The 18976-nt window shown below is 39.8% G+C and overlaps 1 protein-coding gene across 1 annotated transcript in view; it reads right to left on the reverse strand.

Moving 5' to 3' along the window:
- LOC124596507 (E3 ubiquitin-protein ligase CHIP) overlaps window positions 1-18976 on the reverse strand; it is a 119190-nt gene that overhangs the window by 40826 nt on the left and 59388 nt on the right. The window contains exons 4-5 of the mRNA XM_047135669.1: window positions 16541-16660; window positions 16374-16430 (exon numbers count right to left, since the gene is read on the reverse strand). Of these exons, the coding sequence (XP_046991625.1) occupies window positions 16374-16430; window positions 16541-16660 (177 nt within the window). The remainder of the gene's footprint in view (window positions 1-16373; window positions 16431-16540; window positions 16661-18976) is intronic.

An 18976-nucleotide genomic window follows, 5' to 3' on the forward strand; every position in this document is an offset into this window, starting at 1 on the left:
TCGGATTGCTTCATGCAAATGGTGCATAGCTCCCAGGTAGTATTCCTTATTAACTGTACAACCACAAGCCAGGAACTCATGATGCACTATCCCACTGTAATCTTAGAAAATAGTGAGAAGAACCTTCTGAATGAATTCAACAACTAACTTCGCTGCTACACATGTCGCGCCATGACTGGAAGCACAAAAAATAAATATTTAGGACAATGGGATAAACCTTATGGGAAAAACCTTATGGAAGTTATATTACAAACAATTTGTATTTAGTGAAGTATAAATTCTGATATTTGACATCACTGTTAATATTTCACCAAAATGTATTTTAAAAAGCAAGATTTGATATTGAGCCCAGACTCCCATAAAACTTAACATTTCACTAAGGCTGAATGTGCCGTGCTACTCGGCCAAGGAAATGCTGATGTCCACTCACATTCTTACACTGATATAAATTACACAAAGATTCACAAAATGCTCATAGCAAATAGGTCCCCCTTTTTCTCTTCACTTAATTTGTTTCAAAGTGGTAGTCAGTGCACATTTCCTAACGACAGCGGATCACTTAAGTTCTGTCCCTTTTTGAACACATATGACTCGGTCCAGTCTGCTTCATCAAAATGAGTTTTCATTAGAAGCTTGCATTTCTTGTATGAAGTAGAATGTATTGCTGAAGTTCTGGTTATCTTTAGCTTGATGATAAGATACGTATTAGCTAAGCCAGATCCAAGGATTCACTTTCGCCCATGTTGATCATCATTAAAGGATTTTTTTTACACAATTTGTGGTCATTGTATTTTCCAGTTCTTCAGGCTCCATGCATTTAACATTCTTTTCTCTATAATAAAGTCTTTAATGAAAGCATGTAACTATGACCAGACACTAAAAACTTGATTTCCACACTTTCAAAGATATCTTCTGAAACAAGCAACATTAATGTCATCAACATCATATGATTTTTGTTCTGCCAGACATGGTGATCACACTGCAAAATGAGTTTCTTTTTGTGTATAAATCCCAAAGCCATAACCTTTAATATACAGGATACCACTTCATTATCTCTTCAACCAGCTACACCCTCATGCCACATGTACATGAATGAATTGCCTAAATCAGCATATATGCCCAAAGTTACAATTTGAGAGCTGTTACGAGTAAAACATGCTGTCAGCATGGGTTTAAACATAACATTTTGCATACCTATGGATATAGTGCATGTCTCAATGTCATCTGTGAATTTGTACAGTCAATTTTCATCAATTCCTGAGTTTCCTGTCATTTTCATGAGTCTGCATTGCTGACTCAGCAGATTCATCATGGCAAATTTTAGCCTGCAAACTCAGCTTATCACATGGTTCACATGTGTAATTTTTTGGCTTGCCAAAAGATATATTGCTGAAGAATTCCTTGAAGGCTGTAGAATAAAATTTGTAGTAAGTCACATGTTTTTCTTTAAAAGAAGCACACATGTAGCTTATATTCAAGTCCGGGCTGAAATGTTCTTCACTCGACTTTCCTTCTGTCATTGTGACTTTCTCCTCTGGGAAAACTGTTGATGTGTGCTTTAATTTGATTCACACCCCCATCCATGAACTTTTTTGAGCTTGAGAACTTTCAGTGTGTCCTCTACAGTCCTTGTAAATTGTTTCCCCCTGTTTAAGTTTCTCTTGAAGAGTCTGTAGCTGTCAGGAAGAAATTCTAAAAATATCTGGGAACATTTTACTACATAACTTGCTGTTCTTCACAGAGTGGGTAAAAATGCAGAAATGGATGTTCTCTGTGTTTATACGGTAATGATTAGCAGGAATAGCTACATTTACACACAGAACCTGAAAACAAACTTATATAATAGCAATGAGAATACTATTAATGAAACTAAAATAGGTATATTCCTTATAGGTATTTTATTATGTAAAACACATTGTAATACCTATGGTTCGAACTTATATCAAATGTTGGTGGCTGCTCAATAGCAACAGCTGTCCTTTTGTTCTTGAATATGGACTTCCAAGAATTCTTAGCTCCGAGTTTCTTTTTAAGTCAGCAACCTTTCTTTTCCTTTCTCTTATAGCAATAAACAGTACCAAAACAAATACAGAATATTCAAAGTACAACAATGATAGGAGCTCACACCAGAGAGGTTACAGCAATCACTGCCTTTAGGTGAATGACACATTAAGCGTTCACCATGCGGCTGCCGATGGAACACCCATTCTCCAACATATATTGGATGTTTTGTGAACTAAAAGAAAACCTTTGTGGTACTGCCAACTTTTCCCATGTTATTCGCCTTGGCACGTACAATGGTTTCCACCAAAAATCTGACACTGCACAGTTTTGGCGCTTCGGGGCATTTCTTATTTCCTGTCCAACTGATGTGCTAGGGCATGCAGGGCAGTCGTCGTCCTCAACGTCTTCTAGACACTCTTTGAAATGTTTCTACCATATGTAAACTGCTGTCTTACTCATAGTAGATTTGCCAAAAGCCACAGTCAATATTAAAAATGTGGTGCTGCACTTTATTCCATTTTTCAAGCAAAATTTAATGCAAATTCTTTAAGCCATCTTTGTCGAACGTAAAAATTTGCCGAGCAGTCAAAAACACATATAACCCTTCCTACTGTCAACAATAAACTAAACATTCCAAACCACTGAAAATGCAAACATACATCAGGAATATGCGTAACAGGATAAAAAAAAAGTTTGAAAATCGTATGTATAAAGCACGCAAAATTAAAAAAAATTCCAGTACTTTTTGATCACGCCTCATATACGGAATATTATGAGGAAATTGCTACGGAGTCTGCACACCTCAAACTCCTTCACTTCTATGGATATGTGGATGACACTTATCGTGTGTCAACATGACAGGGAAGCTCTCTACAAATTTCTTGGAAATATCAATACCATCCACAAGAAAATACACCATGGAGGAGGACAATAATGGCTGTCTCCCAATTCTAGACATCTGGGTGTTCAAGTAGCAAAATAGCTTATTAGGCTACTCTTTGTAAAAGAAATTGACACTCGCTTGCCTGTATTTGCATGCATTTAGCTGCCAACATCCAACACAGCCCTGGTTTGAGAACTTTGTGTACTGGGCTCTGATACACATTTTATAAAGGCAATGCATATCCTGTGTAGCTCCAAAATAACACAGGAAAAGGGCAAGTGACTTGCAATGCAATTCTTCCACACAGCAAAAATTGCAAGGATATGACAATAAAACAATACTTCAACCACCACAAAATATTCACGACGTAACTGGCTTGGCCAAGGATCCAGTGGGGCTGCATATGCCTGGCAGCAACATAATTCAATTTAGTGTTTCACGTCCCATTGACAATGAGGGCATTAGAAATAGAGGGCAAGCTTAGAAAAGGGGAGGAGGGATGGGGAAAGAAATCAGCCATACCCTTTCAAAGGAACTATCCCAGCATTTGCCTGAAGTGGTTTAGGGAAATCATGGAAAAGAATTCAATTTGTTGGAACTGCAGTGAATCAGGCACACACAGCACTGCATTCCACAGTGCTTCACAGAGCATGTCAGGTACATCTACCTGGGGCAGAAACAAATAGTGATGGTCACTGAGCATAGTTTGGAAAGCAGACACGGGGTTGATTTTAAGTGGGCAAGCCAGGGCACTGAATTTTGGGAAAAGTGTAAAACAGAAAGCCATTGAAATTACAACTAATAATGGCCACATAAACATCAGAGGTGGTGGCTACCACCTAAGGTCTCCTTGGGACCTGTTTGTGGACACAATACACTGCACACACTAACTGTCAATATGGCATGGAAAGTGGAGACTAACTCAACTTGCCAGTTTTGAGAAACAACATTTCAACACTTCACCAGAAGACAATAGGATTGACACTCATTGAAACATTGCATCATATTGATGAACTCACTCAGCCACACATCCGAGAGCTTCAATTTGCTGAGGAAGACATTGATGTATATTGTTTATTAGCTGGGGTCATACTGAACAGCTTAAATTGCTAGACAATATCCATAAATTTATCTTTTCACAGAATATCTACTCACGAATATCCTTCATCAAATAAGCGATGAAGTTCTTGTTAAATTATAACCAATTCAAGTGGGCATAATAATGAATCGCTATCTAAAGCCAAAACATATGATAGGTATAAATCTCTAATCATTGTGATGGTTGAACATCCTACACAGATACAGTACATACATCAGTTAAAACTGCAAAAATATTATCTGTGCCTTTCACTTTTTTTTTAACCTTACACATGTAATAACTTCTCCAGTCTTCCTAAAACAAATACACTGTGATTAATCCACTCACATTTGCAATGCAGTACTGAAATTTGAGGTGGGGCACCCACAGTCTACATGTATTGGGTACTCAGGTGGTGTGTGTGTGTGTGTGTGTGTGTGTGTGTGTGTGTGTGGTTAAGCATACATTTGTTCCCTTTTTTGTAACAGGCTCAAGCATACACTTGTTCCCTTTTTTGTAACAGACTCATGCCTTAATAGAACTACAAATGGTATATGTAAATAACGATAAGTGGATCCTGGTTGCGAAGGTATTATTGTTGGGATATATTGACTGTAGCTGAAGCTAGTGGTTTACATACCAGATAGTGATTGTTTTAAAATAAAATACATCTAGGAAATAGCTGATGTAATACACGGAACAATATAAACACTTGGATATACTCTTAAGCAGGCTGAGGTTGACTTGGTTGGTATGTCAGTGGATCTGTTGGGTTTTGTAAGGCCAGCCAACTGCTTAAATAAACTACCATGGAAACATGCAAATCACTAACTAACTATCAGTAAAAAAACAAATTCAAAATACTTAATACAACAAAAAAATTCAACCATCCATAGGTCCCATTAAGGAGAAGAAACTTCCATGATGTGCAATGAGACAAGGAATACATTAACATGAGAGACAGACATCACAGAAACTTAAAATGATCACTACATTATATAATGTTTTTCATACTCATTCAATCTAAATAATTAGTAAGAAACCTGCTAATCTGGAAAGAGCTGTTGTTTCCCCAGTCTTACTGTGCAGCTGCTGCTTATCTATTATTAGATGCTTCATTCAGGATATTTCAAAATGAATATGCACATTTTAAGGTTTTGTAGTACTTATTACATTCAAATTCCAATTATAAATCAAACAATAGAAACCATACGTTGGAATATCAACCATACAAGGAAAAGGATTGATTGCTACTAACCATAAATATGATGATGAATTGCAGACAGGCACAACAAAAAGACTCATTTAGCTTTCAGCCAAAGCCTTCTTCAGATATGGAAACACACACATTCATTTACACATGTGAGCACACCTCACACACACCCATCTGCCATCTCCATCAGTTTGGACTGGAATGCAACTGTCGTGTGAGCAAAAGCAGAAATCTGGAAGAGGCAGGGAAGGGATAGCAGGGTACGGGTGGGGAGAGAAGAGCACTGCCTGACGGAGCATGCACGGAGGCATGAAGAGACTCCCACTAGGTGCAGCGTCGAGAGGCTCTGTGCGACAGAGGTGTGAGGCAGAGGAGAGGGGAGTGGAAAAGAAGACAAATGCGGAATGGGAAAGACTGGTAGGTGCATCGGCAGAGGGCAGCACACAATGAGAGTGAGGAAGTGAGAATAGGGAGCAAGTGACAGGACAGGAAGGTGGAAACTGTTGGGTGCAAAGTGTAGGAACAGTAGGTTACCATAGGTTGAGGCTGTGATATTTTCAGGAAAGGAGAATATACAGGGTGAGTCACCTAACATTACCACTGGATATATTTCGTAAACTACATCAAATACTGACGAAACGATTCCACAGACCGAACGTGAGGAGAGGGGCTAGTGTAATTGTTTAATACAAACCATACAAAAATGCACGGAAGTATGTTTTTTAACACAAACCTACGTTTTTTTCAAATGGAACCACCTTAGTTTTGTTAGCACATCTGAACATATAAACAAATACGTAATCAGTGCCATTTGTTGCATTGTAAAATGTTAATTACATCCGGAGATATTGTAACCTAAAGTTGACGCTTGAAACCTCCGACGTTCAGTTGCGTGTTGTAACCAACACGGGCCACGGCCGGCGAGCAGCATCTGCAGGGACATGTTTACAATGATGACTGTGTTTGCGAGTGTGGCTGTAGTGCACTGTTGTGGTTTGGTCTAGCTGTCGTAGTGTCAGCATGTAGCGCTTGCTGCTATTGTTATTCTGCATTCGTCTCTGCACGCAGACCAACTGTAGTACATTGTGTTACTAGACGTCTGTGATAGTGTAGTGTTGTAGGAACTGTGACCATGGTGTATTCGAACTCTGAAAAGGTGGAGATGATACTCATCTATGGCGAGTGTTGACGAAATGCAGCTGAAGCCTGTAGGGTGTATGCAGAACGGTACCCGGACAGAGAGCATCCAATGTGCCGCACATTGCAAAACATCTACCGCCAACTGTATGCAACAGGTATGGTCGTAGCACGCAAACGGTTCCGTAACAGGCCCGTCACAGGAGAAGCGGGTGCAGTTAGTGTGTTAGCTGCTGTTGCCATGAACCCACACATGAGTACATGGGACATTGCGAGAGCCGGTGGACTGAGTCAAAGAAGTGTCATGCACATACTGCATCGTCACCGCTTTCACCCGTTTCATGTATCGTTACATCAGCAATTACATGGTGATGACTTTAATCATCGAGTGCAATTCTGTCAATGGGCATTAACAGAGAATGCGTTGCAGTTCTACCTGTTTACCGATGAAGCGGGTTTCACAAACCACGGGGCAGTGAATCTACGAAACATGCATTACTGGTCTGTGGACAATCCTCGCTGGCTCAGACAGGTAGAGCGACAGCAACCGTGGACTGTAAATGTATGGTGCGGAATCATTGGCGACCACCTCATTGGTCCTCACTTCATTGCAGGGGCGCAAACAGCTGCAACATACATCGTGTTTCTACAGAATGATCTGCCAACGTTGCTCGAAAATGTCCCACTGGAAACGCGTCACGTATGTGGTATCAGCATGATGGTGCACCTGCACATTCCGCAATTAACACTAGGTTGACCCTTAACAGGATTTTCGACAGGTGTTTCATAGGACGTGGAGGGCGCATAAATTGGCCAGCCCGTTCTCCTGATCTTACACCTCTGTACTTCTTTCTGTGGGGTACGTTAAAGGAGAATGTGTTCCGTCATGTGCCTACAACCCCAGAGGATATGAAAAAACGTATTGTGGCAGCCTGCGGCGACATTACACCAGATGTACTGCGCCGTGTACGACATTCATTACGCCAGAGATTGCAATTATGTGCAGCAAAGCCAGAGATCGCAATTGTGTGCAGCAAATGATGGCCACCAAATTGAACATCTATTGGCCTGACATGTCGGGACACACTCTACTCCACTCCGTAATTGAAAACAGAAACCACGTGCGTACGTGTACCTCACCCCTCATGGTAATGTACATGTGCGTCAGTGAAAAAGACCAATAAAAAGGTGTTAGCATGTGGACGTAATGTGCTGTTCCAGTCTCTTCTGTACCTAAGGTCCATCACCGTTCGCTTTGGATCCCTACGTAATTCGGTGCTCTCCAATACACACGATCGAACAGCGGAGGAGTTGTACTCAAGCGTCAACTTTAGGTTACAATATCTCCGGATGTAATTAACATTTTACAATGCAACAAACGGCACTGATTACGTATTTGTTTATATGTTCAGATGTGCTAACAAAACTAACGGGGTTCCATTTAAAAAAAACGTAGGTTTGTGTTAAAAAACATACTTCCGTGCATTTTTTTTATGGTTTGCATTAACCAATTACACTAGCCCCTCTCCTCACGTTCGGTCTGTGGAATCGATTCGTCAGTATTTGATGTGGTTTACGAAATATATCCAGCGGTAATGTTAGGTGACTCACCCTGTATAGTAAGGGCGAATCCTATATGCGCAAGGACACGATCCCTGCGGCAATGGGCTGGGGATGAGGAGAGGCATAAAGCTGTAGTAGGATGTTGCGGGAGTCAGTAGGAGATGTGGGATGGATCTCAGATAAGATGCCCCTCATTTCATTCACGTGACAGTTGCATTCCTGTCTGAGCTGCAAAGATGGCAGCCTTGCATGCACGAGGTGCGCTTGCTGGTGAGACTGAATGTGTGCACATTTCCTTTTCCGAATCATGCTTTGGCTGAAAGCTAAATGTGTGAGTCTATTCACTGAGCCTGTCTGCAGCTCAAAATGTCATCTTTATCTACCCTTTCCCTTATATTGTTACAATTGTAAATAATACCTCCAATTAAAGAGCAACACAAACAGTATTTCTTACAAGTGTTCAATGCTCATTTAAACACACAAGAGGTCCTGGTGGAGAATGTGATTCAGTTGCTACAGTGCTGGGATGCACCGAATCGAGAGGGAAATGCTCCTCTGCGGCCAGACTGTGGGACTATGGGAGGTAGTGGGTAATTGGAGATAATGCACGGGAGAGCTCTCCACTCACCCACCACTTTCCACCATCTGGCCATAGATGAGCATTCCCCTCTTGACTCAGTGTCTCCCAGAATTGGAGCAACTAAATCACATTCTCCACCAAGGTATCGACTACCTCTCATCATGGCCTGAAATGAGCAATGTCCTACCCACCATCCTTCTCACTCCTCCCACAGTGGTATTCCACTGCTCACTGAACCTACACGATACCTTCGTCTATACCTACACAACCCCACCTCCCGAGCCCTTGTCTGTTGGTTCATATATGAACTGACAAGCTGTCTGTCCACACAAATGGCCACCAACAAACTGTGACGAAGAAAACCTGGACCACCCAGTCGCTGAGCACACTACCCAATACAACATTATTCATTTTAATGACTGCTTCACAGTCTGTGCCATCTGGATCCTTCCTACCAACACTAGCTTTCATGAATTGCACAGGTGGGAACTCTCCCTCAATGTATCCTATGTTACCATAACCCACCAGGTTCCCACAAGAGACAATATTTCCAGTTGGTGTACTGAAGGGCAGCCAGCTCTAAATGAGGAAAAATGGAAGTTAATGCAGTTGAGTACGAAGAACAAACATGTAATGTTCGGATACAGTATTACTAGTGTCTTGCTTGATACAATGTTGTCATTTAAATATCTGAGCATAATGTTGCAAAGTGATATTAGGTGGAATGAGCATGTGAAAACTGCAGTAGGGAAGGCAAATGGTCAATTTCGGTATACTGGGAGAATTTCAGGAAAGAGTGGTTCACCTGTAGAGGAGACCATATATAGGGCACTGGTGCGACCTATTGAGTATTGCTCAAGTGTTTGGGATTTGTACACTCTCAGACTGAAGGAAGACATCAAAGCAATTCAGAGGCGGAATGCTATATTTATTACCGGTAGGTTTGAACAACACGATGCTTCGGGAACTCAAAAGGGAAACACTGGAGGGAAGGCGATGTTCTTTCCAAGAAACACTATTAAGAGAATTTTAGACAGCTGACATTTGAAGCTGACTGTCAAACAATTCTACTGCTACCAACATAAATTGCACATAAGGACCAGAAAGATAAGATACAGGAAATTAGGGATCATACGGAGGCATATCGACAGTCATTTTCCCCTCACTCTATTTGTGAGTGAAACATGAAAGGAAATAATTAGTAGTGGTACGGCATACCGTCCGTCACGCACCGTACAGTGGCTTGTAAAGTATCCATGTTGATGTAAATGTAGATCTAGATGTAGATGATAGAACATGAGAGGAATGACTGTTTAAAATATTCTGTTTGTGCATGATGTAATTAATCTAGTCTTGTCCTCACGATCTCTATAGCAGTGATATGTAGGGAGTACTAGTATATTTGACAAATCTGTTGTTGCCAAACACAGCCTTATGGACAAACATATGACAGTGTTTGATGAAACAGATGTGTTATTCCATGCATCTACCTACTGTGTAAAAACAACTTTAATCAGAAAGATCTTACTGGTGCATGAAAACACACTTGATGCTGGAAGGTAACGGAGAAATATGCTGTCATCCACCATCTACCAAAACCTGCATCACTATCAATGTTCTTCCATCCATCAGACAATTGGCATGATTTCTGGCAGCATGTGGTAGTTCTGCAACTTTGGGACATTTCCAAGACATAACTTGGCCACCTAAATAAAATACATAATAGCCTACTGAAATCTCCTGACAATGGCAACAGATAAAAGTCAATAAAACCGCAAGATCGAATACAAATATGACGTGGCAAGAACTTTTGTGAGGCATTTATTTGAAAACGTCGCAGCAAAACACTACGTCGTCATACTGACATACTTCCCCCCCCCCCCCCCCTTCCTTCTTCTTCTTTCATTTCCTTCCTTATAAAGAACATCTGTTGTTCTCTGAAACTCATACCAATACCAGATGATTCAAAAAGGAAGTGCCGATTTCAGCTGTTTATTACAGATGAATTACAAATGCCAGAAACACATTGCAAGTCACTAGAGAGACAAAGGTTCAAAGTTTTGACGCAGCTGCGCTGTAATATGTTGGCAGCAACATGGTACCAACATCACTATAGAAATCACTGTGTGTGTTGGGATTTGCAAGAAGTCATCCATAGTTCAAGTGCAATAGGCATTCCCGTGCCAACTCAGCAAGAAGCTGCCTCTGCACACGCAGGTTTACGATTGGCACAAAAAATTCTTGGAAGTTGGTTGCATATGCGAAGGGACTGGACAGCCACCCACATCTGAGGAAAGTGTCAAGTGTATCCGGGATGCGTTCACATGGAGCCTTCACAAGATAAGCAGGCCAGAAACTTCAATTTCCTTGAACTCCTCCAGAATATGACAAAGGACTCTCTGCGAGCGACTCATCTTTTTGGACGAAATGACATTTTGTGTATTGGGTAAAGTAAAGCACCATAATGTATGAATCTGGGGGTCACAAAATCCTGGCATCATCATAGAATAAGAAAGACACTCACAGAACCTGAATGAGTTTTGTATTGTTTCCATTCATTAAGTTTACGAACCTTTCTCTTTAACAGAGAAAGCTGTGACAGGATTGTCATGCTTGGACATACCGCAAAGTAGTTGTTTCTTCAACTTCACAAAGATTCCAATGATTACTTTTTGATGCACGATGGTGCGCCACCCCACTTTCAACTTGAGGTGCAGCATTACCTCAATCCCACAACATTGGATTGGAAGAGGTGGACATCAAGATCCTGTTCATCGCCTTCGGCCTCCCAGGTCACCAGACCTCACACCTTGTGATTTTGTTCTGCAGCAGTACATAAAAGACAGAATCTTTGTCCCACCTGCTACTCTTCAAGAGCTGAGAAATTGAACTGCTGAAGCTGTCAATTCAATAAATAGGGACTAGAGTAACATGTTAGTTCATGAAATATTCCATACATAAAATTTGTGTTTCTAGAAATTTCTTGGAGTACTTTGCTAGAAAACAGGCCTTGGTGCTATTCTGCTATTTGAGAGGAGTGAACTGTGTACCACTATCTGGTTTCTTCCCCTTCATCCATAACACAACCACCCCAAAACTATACTGTCCAGGTATTGATCACAATAATCTGCATATTGCAGAGACATACTTCACACCATACAAAAGGTCGGAGAGAGAGAGAGAGAGAGAGAGAGAGAGAGAGAGAGAGAGAGAGAGAATGCAAATCATCTCCAACGAGATTCCTACATCTGCTACCACACGCTTATTCCCCAAATATCGAATTGCTCTGACTTTTGATGTGTTTATTTAAGTTGGGTTCCCTGAAGTCTCCATGCATTACTGATTTGTGACAATTATGAGTCTCATTATCTGCAACTGTACCATCAATGTGACCAGTAACAATATCCGAGCAGTGTTCGAAAATTAAGTTTGATGTATCGATTCATAAAGAATTGTTTAAAGCGCCAAGCAGTCACCTACTGGACACTGACTGAAGATGATGTATGATGCCGCAAAAAGTCCGTCCTGTAACAGGGTCCAGCACAGTTAGTTGCTTTCAGCAGCATGAAACTACATCACCTGTCCAAAGTACTGCCACTCAGGCCCATTAGGGTGCCTGGTCATGTGTATGAAAGTGCACTCTCACACTAGAAAGAATGTGGTAGCTCAAATGGTAGTGGAGCTACTATCCTGTTACGTGCATGTATGTGCTGTGCATCAATCAGCTACATCTGAGACTGATGACCATAGATGTTAAGTCCCATACTGCTCAGAGCCAGAGCTACATCTGAGTGATTGGCTACCCGGGAGGTTTGTTTGTAACTTTCATTATTGTAAGATTATTAATGTTGTTCATATGAAAATATTAACACCTGACAAATCTGAAAGTAACTTAAGTTCAAAATGCCATGGGAGAAAGGAAGGAGGATTACTGTTTGACGTGCTGATACTGTCAAGATCATTAGACATATGGGAGCACATGCTTGGATTGGGAGAGAAAATCAGTTGTGTTTTTTTCAAATTAACTATTTGCCTTAAGCAATTAAGGATAATGATGGAATACCAGATTCTGGATGGATGGACAGTGATTTGAATCACAACCATTCCGAACTTCGAGTTCAGTGCCTTAACTCTGTGCCACCTAGCTTGTGTTAATTGTGTTTAACACTAGAACTGCCAGACCTAAAACCACCGATGCGGTCATTTTCGCCGCTATATTGGAATTCTTATTTTCGATTTCATAATAATCATTTCAAATATGTATTACAAAGTTCAGAAAACATTAACTATGGGATGTAACACTAAAATGAGGAAAATTTATATAATTTTATTGCAAACTAAATATTTTCCCCATTTATTATAAAAATGAATGTGTTCCCTTTTTTTGGGAGTTCTTTTATCTAAAAAATAAGCACAGATTTTATTTCAAATTCTTGTAGTACAGAAAGCGACATAGTTATTACATACTCATTATCATAAAATACTGCAGTGCTCTATTTAGTGCAATTAAAGTCACGAAACAGGTTTGCCAAATACACGTACCACCACATATTTGTAAAACACTGTCTTATTTTTTCTTCAGTGTATTTGCACATGCTGATGTGAATCGTTTATCTTTAGTAGCGGGAACTACATACCATGTCCTTAGTTATGTCCTTTGAGAAAGAACTACACACGTATAATTTCACTTTTTGAAGATATAGCTTGTCTTATCCCCCCCCCCCCCCTCCCATTTCTTCATTTATATTGACTCCTCATTTTATTCCCTTCCACAAGCTCTCCAAATTCTGGTTCTGTTTCCACTGGCTTAGGTTTCGAACCAAAGTACCCTGCACAAAGCTCCTCAGCTAGCTTCAGGATGTAATTAAGTGATCCTCTTCCCTGCTACTTTCTTGAAAATGAGCCATGAGTTGATAGCTGCCAACGCAAAAATATTATTCAGTACATGAACTGGCCATTTATGTGTACCGGCTCAAGCAGTACATTTTCTTCCCACTTCATCCACCATGTTTTGTATTGTCGGAGAAGTCTACGGCTTCCAGAATTCTTTTGGGACAAGCTTGACATTCAACTTCCGAGACAAGGAGAACAAGGATGTTCATTTCTTTCCTCCCCTCCCCACAAACCTTGAAACATTGTGAGAGTGCCATTGAAATGTTTCAAGAGAGCTGTGTCATAAAGATGAGCTTTCATTCCCTTTCAATCATTAGGAATGCCTCTCCTTGATTGCGTAGTTGTTCCAAAAAGCTGTTCCATTATGTTTCAACTTCTTGCCATGTTTCGCTTATTTTAGTTGTCTGTGGTCATGTTTTGCCTCTTCTTTTGAAATGGCTCACGAACTTCATTAATACAATTTTCGGAAGAGTCTCATCACATGGTCCGAGATAGTCTTTTCTTAGGTACAGAAACCCACTACACAGAAGCTTTGAGTCCACGTCCACATGAAGATAAAATATTATGTCAAATTTATCTCATTCATTGGGCATATACTGTAAGAATGGCCACCTTGTTTTGCTTGGGAAAAGCTGCTCATCAGCACTCAGATTTTCATCTGGAATATCTATAAAATGACAGTTTTTTAATGAATTTGTTCCAAGTTTTTGAAGGTAATGCAAATTTATCTGTATTCATGCATTCTGGTCTTATGTTTAAAATGTCAAAATGCAAAAATCTTAAAGAGTTTCTTGGAACCATTTACTCGTCATTATTTCACTGAAGAAAAGTAGCTCAAAAACATCACAAGCTTTCAATACAGCAATGAAGGCCTCAAATTTTTCCAAACTTACACTCCACAATTAATTTTTTTAGAGCATGTTTTTCCTTCCATTTCTGTAAAGTGTTTTGTGTGTTTCACTATTGACTCATCAACAAAAAGATGCCATGCACTCGCTACAATATCATTAGAAACTGCCACTTTGAATATGGAGTAGATCCTGAATTTCCTTTCGAGATGTTATGACACGCCAATCTGTCAGATATAGTCTTTCCAAACACAGCTACAGTCCGCTACGCAAAGCCATCTGTACTTAGTAACACATTACGAGGTCCTGGGAGACACATATTTATATGTCCCCTCTGATACCTAGTTTTGTGTGTTACACTTTCTGCTGCTGTAATAGAACAATAGGAAACTTCAAATTATAAGCATATGCCCAGAACAACAGCAATCTAAATAGTGAAGTTTATGCATTAGTTGAATGAAAATAACAATATCAATAACCAACCTGGCTGAACTTCACCTCAATAATCAGAATCATCTGAATCACTGCTTTCAGAATGGTCATTTGGTTGGCAGTAATCTTCATCTGCTGCTTCTTCTCCTAAGTCCTCTACATCTAGGTCACATTCTGCTCAGACATATGATCTGGAATATCATGCAATAGAAGCGAACAATTCTGCACCGGTAAGGGACAGCTCTTTAAGAGCCACGATTACTGTGCTGTGACAAGCTGAAGAATAACAACACTACTGGAGACGAAGGGGAAAACAACTGATGTGAATAAACAATAACAGTTTCATTGTCAATCATATTACTGCAGTTTAGAGAATAATTATAACAGATTTAATCTCAACCATAGTAAGGAAGGAGGACATGTTGTAGCATGTTTTATTATAATAATCAATACAGTAGTCGAAATGACTGCTCCGGCAGTTTTAAGTATTCTCATTAACATCATCCTGTCCAATTATATTTTGTATGGATGAGTCTGATTGGTAATTTGAAAAAGTCACTGAAGCCCATAGCACTACGAAAAAATTGCAGTCAAAAAATGTTTTCAAAGTAATATGCAAAAGTCACTGAAGCCCATAGCAATACGAAAAAATTGCAGTCAAAAAATGTTTTCAAAATGTGTAGCAGTCATTCTGACAGCTATGGCTGTTCTAGTGTTAACTAATTGCCCCTCCCCATTCTCCCCCTACGCACGCGCACGCGCACGCACACGCACACACATACACACACACAAAGAGGATACTTTCTGAAAGGTTGTGTCTAGTAAGAGAGGGGGGGGGGGGGGGGGGAGAAAGAGAGAGAGAGAGAGAGAACAGAGACTTATTCTTTATGGAAATCCGACGTACAATAAAGTCAACATGGAAGTGCGTGATGGGCACATTTCTAATGCTGTGAACCTTCTAAAACAAAAACAAAAAAACACTCTGGTAGCATGGCTATGCCTCAAATTTTAGAAAAAAAAATATCTAACAGAATCTCTCAGCAAATAGGTCTCCTACACCTTTCCACCTGGGGTTTGTCTATAACTGAATGCTCCTATACAACACCACTGCACTGACCTGGTGGGAATCAGAATTTATCTTTGATGCATTAGCTACAGCATTCGAAACAGTTGTTATTTATTTATTTATTGTATTCTGCTTTATTTTTCAGTGTGTGGGGGTACCTTCCTCCATCACCACAATGGCTGCAAGTAGTTGTAACATTCTTCATGAAATGGAACTATCAGAAAAGAAATTGTGACACACAAATAAATGTGTTATTTTTTTAGGAACCTGTCCTATTATCCAAAGAGGTTCAGATACAACATTTGTAAAGCCTACGCGAATCTTACCAAGTTCTGCTATTGTTATAGCTTCAAAGTAACTTACATCGTGTTAAAAAGAAACAATGCTGCACTACAGAACAACTAATCTCATAAGTTCCAATAATGACAAATCCAAGATAGAAGATAAAAAGGCATAAGAAAGTCTATACCACTACTCAGTAAATAGTGGAGGCACTGAGCAATGGACACGCATGGAAAATCAAGGAGAAAATGCTTAACCTTATCCAAAAGTTAAAATTTTCCATTCTCTCTCCCCTTTTTTACAGTTAAGTCTACCGCTCAGTGCCTCTATTTAGTGGGTAGGGACTCATCAACTTGCACCCAAGTTCTCATAATTTATTTTTCTTATTACTTACTCTTCTCCTTTCATCTACTTTGGCAAATATAGCATTTAGTTCACTTGTATTGTTGTCCTGAAAAAAAAAAAGAAGAAAAATACTTAATTTCAAAACAAGGCACTGTACTGATGATTCTTTCTTTTCTTTTTTTTATTTTACAAAACAGATAACACACAGATACATACACACTGTTGCTCCAGCTCCATCACTTTGTCCTGGACAAGTTCTTCATTTCCACCACTTTCTTCACGCAGTTTTTCTATCTGCCGCTCGGTGTCCTCCCTTATCAATCTGTTCAAGTAAGACTGAAATGTAAAACAGTATGCCTTGAGATAAGGGGTAATTATATCCTAACCGTTACTTAGACTTATATTCAGAGGAGATGTAATAATGTGTATTCAGTTTTTTTATAACATATCACAGTGAAACGTTACTAATTAGCAAATACTGTCATGCAATCACCAACACAAAAAAGGTAAAAACTTTACTGAACACTGGAAAGCATTAACAGCACAGCAGATAAGGTGACAAAGCATACTAATTCACATCACAAACTTTCAAGAGAAATCGGAATAGACCCAAGAAAGACGATCAAGAAAGTTAATTGCAGTTATTTCTGTTCACGAAAAGAATACAGCAGTTAAATAATTCCTCAATGCAACTCACAACTAGTAAGTACATGTTACTTTGCAAAATATGTATACTGATTTACAAAACACAATATAAGGAAAAGGTAGATTGCCACTCACCATGAAGATGGCACATGAAGTTGCAGAAAGGGACAATGAAAAGACACTTGCACGTTAGGCTCCAGATAAGGCCTTCTCCTGAAAAAGGAACAAGCATGCAAGCCCCCCCCCCCCCCCCAACACACACACACACACACACACACACACACACACACACACACACACACACACTATCACCATCTCTGGCAGCTCTGCATTCTGGCCCAAGCTGCTGATGATGGCGGTCTTGTCTAAATGAGGTGTGCTCACTTGTTTAAATCTCTCTCTCTCTCTCTCTCTCTCTCTCTCTCTCACACACACACACACACACACACCGTGTGTGTGTGTGTGTGTGTGTGTGTGTGTGTGTGTGTGTGTGTGTGTGTGGAGAGGGGAAGGGGCGGGTGGGTGGATCTGCAAGTTTCCTTTTCTAATGAAGGATTTGGCCAAAAGTTAATGTGTCAGTGTCATTTTGTTGTGCCTGTCTGCAAGTCAACATGTCTTCTATATGGTGAGTAGCAATGTATATTTTTCTTATATTTCAACCTGGAGTTTCCACTATGTAATTTACAAAATAAAAAATTTAGGAAACACAAAATTGAACTAGTAATAAGTATAACTTCTTTTTATGCCTCGATCTTCAATGACCCTTCTTACACTAGTAACAGGTTCCCTTCTTACACTAGTTACAGATTCTGTTACAGAACAGCAATAATTTGATTTTGTTTAATATGTGTACAACAAAAGTTCTGTGCAACTGAGAAATTGCACACTGTATGTATACAAACAGTGACCTGCCAGGCTTTCATTCTACAGATCCTAAATGGTATGCACTGGGTGCAATCAAATGAAAACTAGCCATCAAGATCAGAAATTCAGAAAATTACAGCCTACTATCGCTAGGGGCAGAGGATAAGGTAACAACAGATGCCAAGGATGCACACAGGAGTGCTCAGCTACCAGCAGCTAGGTATGTGGCCAGGTGTCAGGGACACAAAATTCCCTTCTACCATGATATGTTAAGCCTGCATGCACAGAACGAAACAGGTGTCACGGCGAGAACAGTTGTTGAAATAAAACATATCAACTCAAAAATCTTGGATATTTAGTGTCACACAATCCAGTAATGCTACATAATTTCAAAGCTACTGTACTGGGTGTGCCCACAAGACAAGCCCATTGCTACTTATAATGTTTTCTACTTCAGAAACTATGCGAGTTACAGCTACATTAATTGTCATTTACACTAATTTCCTTCACAAATTTAATTATGCAAAAATGTGATGAGCTACGGAGTCAAATGTGGTAGCAACTGAAATTTTTACTATGACCTCTGAGACATATGCTCTAATACACTAAATAAACTACAACCAATAAATAATTCTGAACTTAAAAAAAATTCAAGTTAGACTATGCAATTTTCCACAACAATACATTTTATGAAACCATCAAGAGTGCAGGCATATCCATTAGCTGTTCTTTGTCTAAGTGAGTCTACCATATTCAGTGATTTAACAGTAATATTAAAATTGTTGTAATCAGCTACTAAGACAGGCGTTTGCTATATCTGAAAACTGATAAACGTCTTTTCTTTGCATAAGGCAATGGTCTAAATTGTCTCACCGTCTTTTATCAATAGTAGAAGAGAACCAATGGACTTTAAACATACTTTGCTGGCAGGAAATGGCCACAACAAAGGGGGGTACCTTGGCTCTGAGCACTATGAGACTTAACTTCTGAGGTCATCAGTCGGGGGTATCTTCGTACAGGAATAGTTTCAATGTTTTGTTTATGAAATCCGAATGGTGGTCATAAGTGTAATGTTCATCATAACACACACGACAGTGAGCTCAATGACGTTCTGTAAATGCAACATGCGAGTGACAGGGCTTT

This window comes from Schistocerca americana, chromosome 2, assembly GCF_021461395.2.
Source record: "Schistocerca americana isolate TAMUIC-IGC-003095 chromosome 2, iqSchAmer2.1, whole genome shotgun sequence".
Classification (NCBI taxonomy): domain Eukaryota; kingdom Metazoa; phylum Arthropoda; class Insecta; order Orthoptera; family Acrididae; genus Schistocerca; species Schistocerca americana.